We start from the raw sequence: 9,478 nt of genomic DNA, 5'->3' as shown, positions 1-9,478 counted from the left end.
TATGGCAAGAAATAAAAATTGAAGTTGTAAGATTTAGAAAGGGAAAAACAAATCATTATTTACAGATAACATAATTATCTACAAAGAAAAGCAAAATGGCTTTTGAGAGTTTAACGTTGTTAGACACAAGACCAGATTTCAAAAACGACATTCTTACCTACTAGCAACAAGCACAAATGTAATAAAAAATTACAGCAACATAAACAGAGTACCTGGAGAAAATATATAAATGATATGCATTTTTTGCAGAAAATGAATAAACTTTGCTGAAGGATATTATAAAATACCTAAGTATATTGAAGAATATAGAAAGGGTGACTACCATAAAGATTTCAATTCTTACTCAAATTAATCAATAGATTCAATGCAAATCATTTAAAAATACTTTTTTTCTGAAGGAATTATATTTATTAAACTACTATATTGGTGAGGTTTATAAGCAACAGATAAGTAATGTTATTTCTGTTATTATTATTTGTAGGAGATACCAAGGACTGAACCCATAAGCTACATCTACTCCCCACCCTAATACTTTTTTGAGATGGGAAATTGATTTTAATATACTTGAGAAAAGGGAAGAACATGCCCAACATATATCAAGGTTTATTATAAAGCAATACTATTTAATGGAGCTTAATTTCAAAGCCAAACACATGCATTAATGGAACAAAATAACAGACCCGAAAACAAAGCCATAAAACAAACCATATACAGAAACTTGAAGATGCAAATCAGTGGGGGCAAGATGGGCAGTTAAATATCCATATAGACAACAAATAAAATTGGGTCTCTACCTCACATGCCAGAAAAATTATAAATTACCATCATTTAAGAATTATTAAAAACAAATTTGTAAACCTTTGGAAGAAAATATAGGACAACATCTTTGACCATGGGTAAGAAATATTCCATATTAAGACCCCAAAAGCAAAAATAAAAGAATAACGTGGTTATTTTAAAATTTAAAACTATTGGGCCTGGGCAAATAGTTTTGACCAAACCATAAACAAAGTGAAAAATCATAGTTTAAGAGATATTACAACACAGATAACTGACAGTGGATTGGTATCCAGGTTATATTATGTAATTTGTATTTTTCACAAAAGAGGAAACGAAACAGACAATATTAAAATCCGAAAAGCTGCTCATCCTTATAATCAAGGAAATGCAAATTAGCACATCAGTGAGCTGCCATTCCCCAATAATCTGATTTGGAATACTGAACTAGTCTGAAAACAAGGTTGCTAAGGACATGGACCAGTGGGGATTCTCATACACCACTGGAGCCTGTAAACCAGCTTAACTACTTTTAATGCAATTTGGAAATACTTAATAAATCTAAAAGTATGGATATCTTTTGCCCTAGAATTCTGTTCACAAAGACACCAAGAATCTACTGGGGGGAAAGAAAATTAACAGAACTCAGTTTTATCTTATTCTGGAGAGATAAAGTAAATAGTTTTCAAATCTGAGATACTGAAATACCACAGTTACCCCATGAAAAAGTACAGGGGGGTCTTTAGATTGACAAAGAGTGGCCAAGTTTTAAAATTTTACGTTTCCTGATCCAGAGTTTTTTGTTGTTGTTATGTCCCCCTGACCAAAAATCAGGGGTCCTGGAGATGTTTTTTACTCTTTTACTTATTATAGGCTATCCCCTTATGTTTTGAAGTGGGGTTGTATTCATTTATTCATTAAGTCTTCAAATATTTATTGAGCACATTCTGGGGTCTAGAAACTGTGCTAAGTGCTTCAAAATTCCACTGTAAATAAAAATAAACATGTTTTCAACCCTCCTCACGCTTACATGGATCAAGATCTTAATGTCATAAAAGAGTATTAAACTTTCAGCAGTTTTAAGTGTTACTACAATGATTTATATAGTTTCATGCACACTAAAAACAGCAGTTTTGAACTACTCAGAGATCTCAGGGACTGCTTGCTCAAGGAACCAAACACTGAACTAATGTGTCAAGCTGCTCTAAGATTGAGGACAGCAAGTCTTTGTAATATAGCCGGGGACCAACTGCATGTAAGACATCTTTTGCCTAGATCTTTTCTCTCTTCTTTGCCCACCAATTTCCCTTTAACACCCAACTTAAATTCACCTTCTGAGAATCTCAAGTTCCTCTGTGCTCCTGCAGCATCTCGTACATGCCTCTACCCCACAACATTTTATGGTTATTTGACTTCATGTTTCCTCTACTACACTATGAGGGCCTCCAAGAACAAACTATATATTATGTATCCAAAAGCCAAGAATAGGATCTGACTCAATTATAGATTAGTGAATGAAAAAAGGAGATTTCAGTTTATGCATCTTATACCATTGAGAAACTGGTCAGGGTCACCTGGATAATGCATATTACTTTGAAAAATGGTTACCACCACACAAGTTTTATATTTACAAGGTTACTACATGCCTGGTTAGGACACTTGATAAAGTATATGACTATGGCTTTTGTGAACACAGTGCATCAATGACCTGGCTAATAGTGGGTATTTAATAAATGTGCCTTTGGCTGCACAAGGGAAATACACTGGCTGACACACCATCCTTTAGACATTTGAGGGACTGTGCAACTAGCTTCCATTGAGGTCCCAGTCTCTCCCTGGAGACAATACCAAAGTGGTGCATTTTAGGTCGTAGAATTTGGATTCAAATTTTCAAGGGCTGGAGTTACTGTCCAGGAAAGTTAATTGTACTGGAGGGAAGATTTATTCTTGCTACATTCAAGTTTCTTTAATGTTTTCTACGTATTCTACCCTACATCTGCCGTCATCATATGCTCTGCCCATATAAAAACATCCTTTAATTTTTCTATCGTATCAGAAATAATGATCTCTTTCAAATTTGTTTCAAGTTCTATTTTCTCTGAATCACCATTATTCTCAATTTTTGTGATAGCTCAGGCATATTTCCTAAGTTTATTATTTGGAAAAACTTGTTGGCACGTGGCTGCTTTCCTCATTTAAATACTAGTTAATAATTATAATTAACATTTACTCAGCACATATTTTCTACCAGGACCTAAGCTTAATTTATTTCCTGTTCCAACAATTCTCATTTTAAAATTAATGTGGGGCTTAAAGTGATTTTATAAATTGCCCCAAATCACAAAGCTTGTTAATGAGTTTGTGTCTTAATATATACAGTATACTTACCATAAATAATAGGAATATATAGTAAGGATCTGGTAAGTACCTCACAAGTATCAAATATCTGACTGGGGTAAAGTTAAGCAGGAAAGGGATCTTCCCTATTCACCCAATAAGTCTTTCATGAATATAATGGTATTTAGCAGGGATGTGCTTCAAATTACCTTGTTTAGAATCCCCATGCTGAAGAACATGAAGTATAATTTGAACAAATAAAAAGACATACTGTTTTGGAAAAGAAAGTCAATATCGTAAGTATCAATTCTCACAAAATAAGTGTATAAATTTAATGCAATTCCAATTAGAATACAGGCTTCTTGTAACTGAGAAAATTATCATTTACATGGAAAAATTAACTGAAATTAGCCAATAAAACAAATACAGGAAGGCACTTGCCTTATTATGAATACTAAAATATAATAAAACTAGTTAGAAAACTAATGTAATTACTATGGTATTAGTACATGAACAGAAAAATTGGCTAGGGAAGCAAGAGAATTCAGAAACAGATCATGGTATGTTATATATGAAGATGAAAATTCATAAAGCAGCAAATATAGGAGAAAATGAAGTTTATACTCATCAGACTAGTATGAATTTTAGTAGATCTTGATAAAAACATGGCAATGTTTGAAGAAATGATTAAGAGCAGGCCTCTCACAATGACCCATACCTGAGAAGAGGACCTTAGGAGTTATCTTTCTAGAGCACTATTTCCTTGAACTGTAACACTGTAAACACATTTATGGCCTACACAAGGAATAGGACTGAGCGGCTGAATAGGTATGTAGACATTAAGGAGCTCATGTAGGACACTGTAGGTCTTGGTACTTAGGTAGGCAGTGGCTTCCCTGTGCTAAAGTGGTCATCACCTGCATCTTTTACAACTGAATCGTCCTCTATTTGATGGTGGTCCTAGAAGACAGTTGGATTTGAGGTAATCTATAACTGTAATTCTTCCAAGATTTGGGACAATTATTGCAAGATGTCCTGTATGAGAATGTTAATGCTTCTCAGTGCTGAAGTAAATCATACCCATTTTGATCTCTTACCGCACAGGAAGTGAGGCTCCTGTAAGCTGTGCTTGGGTAACTGCAGGATTATCTGATGAAAATGATGTGAAGATGATAAAAAGGTTAAAAAAAAAAAAAAAGCCCAGTGCTTGGTTAAAGCCTATTCTGTTGTCTGAATGCCAGTTCAAACCTGTGATCACTGCTGGATGATATACAGACTGATGTCAGAGCTGTGGGACTGACTGCTCAACAGATGAATTTTTAAAAATTATGCTTACACAACTGGAAACTCACTTGAAAGAAAACAACAGTGAACTCTTTTAACTGTACAATATTCAAAATTAAACTCCAGAGAGATTAAATATTTACATATCTCAAAAAAGACAATAACTTGCAAGAAAATCTAAGTGATTAGAACCTGGAGGTAAGAATATCCTTTTATCCAATTAAAATTCATAAGAAAATGAATTAAGATATATTTTGGTATATATATATATAATATTTTTTCAAATTTACGGAAAAATATTGATAGACAAATTGCTCATATTTAACATATGAAGAGCTCTTCAAAACTTACAAGATAAATAATCCTATTCAAAATGGTTAACAACATAAAAATTCATAAAGAAGCAAATCTAGAAGCGAAGTTTATACTCATCAGACAAGGTTGAATTTTAGTATAATACCAACTATTTTGGGGAAAGAAGAAATATTAAGTCTTAAATCTTTTGGGAATCACTCTGAAACATATAATAAAATTTAAAAATAGCATATCTTAAAATCTCTTGCCTGTAATCTATCCCATAGAAATAACATCTGAAAATTTAAGGGCCAATTATAAGGATGTTTACTGTAGTGTTGTTTGTGGGTGGCAAATAACTAGCAATAAGGTGAATCTATTGGAAATACCTGAATAATTTACATTACATAATAACACAGAAAACTCTTGGACCCTGACTAACTCAAGGCACCCAAAAGTAGTCTTTCTAATTTGGTCTGAAGCAGAATTGAGTTGCTTTAGTGACTCCAAAGGTGCGCCAAGTATAAGAACACTTAAGAAATATGAGAGAAGGCTTAAGCAAAGCAACATGAAGAATGGAAAAAACTAAAGGATAGTTCAGATTCATACAGATACTGTTACCTGGGTATGTTAACCTCAGAAAATCAATCCCTACTATTTACAATCGTATTAAATAACAACTTTCAGAAATGCTAATAACAAGAATACAGTGCTACAGTTACACTGGCATTTTATGTTTTTTTTTAAGAGAAATTCTGATAAAGTTATATACATATATCTCAGGTTTAAATGGTATTCTCATTTTCACCATCTTTTATAAAAACATTAACTGTTTTCTATATGTCAAGTTATATTGTGGAAAGGAATAAGTAAGCAAAAGTCCTTAAAAATATTTGCTTCAAGGGGACACTTCTTAGGATCTGAGACCTCCCTTTTCAGTACATATTCCCCAAATAAATAAGGAGAAAGAGGGAGGAAGCAGATAGTTGTAGGGGTAAGAAAAGGTGTTGTGTCTGACAGAATGGAGAGAAAAGTTAGTATGCAGGTTAAAATGAAACTGAAATCCAAGGGTTGCTTTTACTCAGTGCTTATCAAAAATTTTAAAGTAACATGGTTTCCTCACTGAAAAACTAACTTCTAATGTCAATACTGGTTATGTGGACAACTAAGTTTTTGGATAAATGTTTCAGTAAAAACATCCTCTCCACCAAGTCTGTGCAGGTATTATTATTTAACGGTATGATCTAAGTACATGAATCAACCAACTTGTAAAATCATGCAAGAAGAGATCATGCCCAGTAAATTGGTGATGTAACATACAAGAGTAAATTTAAATCTATTAAGCTGACACATTTAATAATAATAAAGCAATGTCATATTTAATAGTAAAGAGATGATTTTTGGAAGTATTTTCTGTAAATTATTAGTATCTGACTGGGAATGGGAATCTTTCATAACATGTACTATACGTACAGCCTCCCCACTATCTCCACCATTTTTTTAGGAGGTACTGGGGATTGAACCCGGAACTTCATACATGGGAAGCAGGCACTCAACCACTGAGTTATACCCACTCTGCTCTACCTTTTTAATTTTCAGAAATTTAAGACAATAGCAAGTGGATATGGCTCAAAAGAGAGCATCTACCTACCATATGGGAGATCCAAGGGTTGGATACATAGGGTTTCCTGGCTCATATGTTGAGCTGGCCCATGCACAGTCCTGCTACGCAGAAGAGTGCCGGCCCATGCAGAGATGCCCCCACATAACGGTGACTCCTGAGCAAGAAGAGCCGCCCTGTGCAAAACCACAGCCTGCCCAGGATTGGTGCCACACACAGAGAGAGCTGGTGCAGCAAGATGACCCAACAAAGAGACACAGATGCCCAGTGCATGAGAATACAAGCAGACACAAAGAACACACAGCGAATGGACACAGAGAGCAGACGAGGGGGGAGAGAAATAAATAAATCTTAAAAAAAAAGCCAATAGCACAAATAATGGGAAGAACACCTATACTACCTCAACCCAAAATTAACATTTTGTTATATTTAAAATCTGATATTTAGATATAATATCTTTACCTACCAAGGTTGGCCCTATTTCCCCTTCTCTGTTCTTCCTAGAGACAACCACTTTTGGTAATTGTGTGTACTTCCAACCCATTCTTCATGCATTTACATAAAAATATTTATCCACACCAATACTTAGGACCTGGTTAGTGTTGACTATACTCAAATTCTGGAGGTATAATATATTATTTTGTCTTCATTTTTTTCCAATCATTTTTCAGATTTTCTTGTTAAAGAGATTTAACTAGTTTTACTCAACTGCTAGAGAATATTCTACTGTGTAACTACCACATTTTATTCATCCATTTCACAAATGACAGACATCTGTTTCCAATTTTGGGTTACTAAAATTCATCCTGCAATGAACATACTGATTAATACAAGGCTCTCTGGATACATGTATTAGTTTCTTGGGTATGTGTATACATACCCAAATGGTGGAAATGCTAGGTTATTCAGGAGTCTAGTTTAGAAATTCTTTCTTACCTCAAGGTTTAAAGACATCTTCCTATCAAGTACTTACATTATTTTTTAAGTTTTGCTTTTTGCATTTTACTCTTCAACACTTTTGGAATTCATTAGGAAATAAATGTTTCAACACATGATTACGGCAGATCATTGCTTTTCCATATGAAGAGTCAATTATTCTAAGATCATTTTTTGAACCACTCTTGATTTCCATGCTGATTTGTGATGCCATCTCTATAATTACCCATAAATGCATGCCTATGCTTCCCGACCCGATATTCTGTTACAATCTCTACTATTTATGATGGCATCAAGAGGAAATAATTTTGATTATAGCTTTTTAGATCATATAGGTAGCAAACCATATAGTTTAGGAAAAAATTTTGTCTCAATTTCAAATTCTTACACTTGTATCTGTCTTACTGCATCAGGCAGGGTTTCCAGAACCCTGATGCTTTGTAGTAGGATAGCAGCATCAATGACTAGATCTAGACTTTAATGGGAATGTTCCTAAGGTGGAGCACTAAGTGTTTCTTGTGAGAGTTCTGGGAGCACAAGTTCCCATTATACTAGGATATTTCTTCTTATTAAAAACCACAGTAGTTTTGAGTTGCTGCTGAATGATTTCCCACATTCCTGTCAGTTGGCTGTAAAACGAATTCTTTCTGGTGCTATTAAGTATTTGAAATCTGCTGAGGTTTTCCTAAATTCAAAGCATTCATAGAGCTTTAATGAGTATGAATTCTCTGGTGCCTAATGTGGTGTGACTTCTGGCTAAAAGCTTTTCCACATTCACTACACTGATATGGTTTTTCACCTGTATGGATTCTCATATGTAGAGCAAGAGTTGAGAACTGAGAGAAGGCTTTTCCACATTCATTACAACCGTAGGGTTTCTCACCTGTATGACTTCTCATATGCACAGTAAGAGATGAACTTTGACAGAAGGCTTTTCCACATATTTTACATTCATAAGGCTTATCACCTGTATGAATTCTTACATGTACAATAAGTGATGTGATTCGAGAGAAGGCTTTTCCACATTTATTACATTCATAGGGTTTCTCTCCTGTGTGAATATTGTGATGTTTAATGAGGTATTGCTTCTGCCTGAAGATTGTTCCACATTCATTACATTTATAGGGTTTTTCTCCAATATGAATTTTCTCATGTTCAGTGAGATTTGATTTGCCACTGAAGGCTTTCCCACATTCCTTACATGTATAGGGTTTCTCTCCAGTATGACTTCTCTGGTGCCTAATGAGGCTTGACTTCTGAATAAAAGCTTTCCCACACCCTTTACATTCATAAGGTTTCTCTCCAGTATGGATTCGTTGATGGATAATGAGGTTTTCCTTCTGGCTAAAGGCTTTTCCACATTCATTACATTGAAAGGGTTTCTTTCCACTATGAATGTTCTGATGTTTAATGAGATATTGCTTTTGGCTGAAGGCTCTTCCACACTGGTAACATTCAAATGGCTTCTCTCCAGTATGTATCTTTTCATGCTCAGTGAGATATGATTTGCCACTGAAGGCTTTCCCACAGTACTTACATGCATATGGTTTCTTTCCAGTATGATTTCTCTTGTGTCTTACGAGGTTTGACATCTGAATAGACGCTTTCCCACATTCATAAAGTTTCTCTCCAGTATGATGTTTCTGATGAGAAAGGAAGTTTCTCTTCTGGCTGAAGACTTTTCCACATTTATTACATTTGTATGGCTTTTTTCCCGTATGACTTCTCAAATGTAGAGTAAGGGACGAGATTCGAGAAAACTTTTTACCACATTCAGAACATTCATGTGATTTTTGTCCAGTATGTATTTTCTCATGTTCTATGAAGTTTTGCTTCAGGGTAAAGGTTTTTCCACATTCATGACATTCATAAGCTTTCTCTCCAGTATGGATTTGTTCATGTTGTAGAAGATCTGATTCGGACTGAAGAGTTTCCAACATTTCTATCACGCTCAGGGTTTTTCTCCTACAAGACGTCCCTAGTATCTATTAAGATAAGACATGAATGAAAAAGCTCAGTATTAATTATCAGGTATCTCCAGTATTAATTCTCAGGTATCTAAAGAAGCTGAATTTATAATAGACAACTTTTCTCACATCAATTACCCTGAGATGAGATGATTACAAAAAAGGGCAAAATATTCTCATTCATAATGATTTGGGGTTTTACAAAGCTTCTCTCGTATGTAAGTATAAATTATGTCCTGAATGCTTTTAAACTCAGTCACAC

The 9,478-nt window shown here is 34.5% G+C and overlaps 1 protein-coding gene across 3 annotated transcripts in view; it reads right to left on the bottom strand.

The window, feature by feature from the left end:
- Positions 1 to 585: 585 nt before the first annotated feature.
- ZNF260 (zinc finger protein 260) overlaps positions 586 to 9,478 on the bottom strand; it is a 31,491-nt gene continuing 22,598 nt past the window's right edge. For 2 of the 3 annotated variants that reach the window (XM_012530496.4, XM_071209573.1), the window contains one exon: positions 3,420 to 9,234. In XM_012530496.4, the coding sequence (XP_012385950.1) occupies positions 7,960 to 9,189 (1,230 nt within the window). In that variant the 5' untranslated portion in view covers positions 9,190 to 9,234 and the 3' untranslated portion in view covers positions 3,420 to 7,959. Of the gene's footprint in view, positions 9,235 to 9,478 lie in introns of all 3 variants that reach the window. The other variant, XM_012530497.4, reaches the window with a different exon arrangement.

Source organism: Dasypus novemcinctus, chromosome 18 (assembly GCF_030445035.2).
Source record: "Dasypus novemcinctus isolate mDasNov1 chromosome 18, mDasNov1.1.hap2, whole genome shotgun sequence".
Taxonomy (NCBI): domain Eukaryota; kingdom Metazoa; phylum Chordata; class Mammalia; order Cingulata; family Dasypodidae; genus Dasypus; species Dasypus novemcinctus.
Note: the sequence above shows the minus strand (reverse complement) of the source record. Positions and strands in the feature narration are given on the sequence as shown.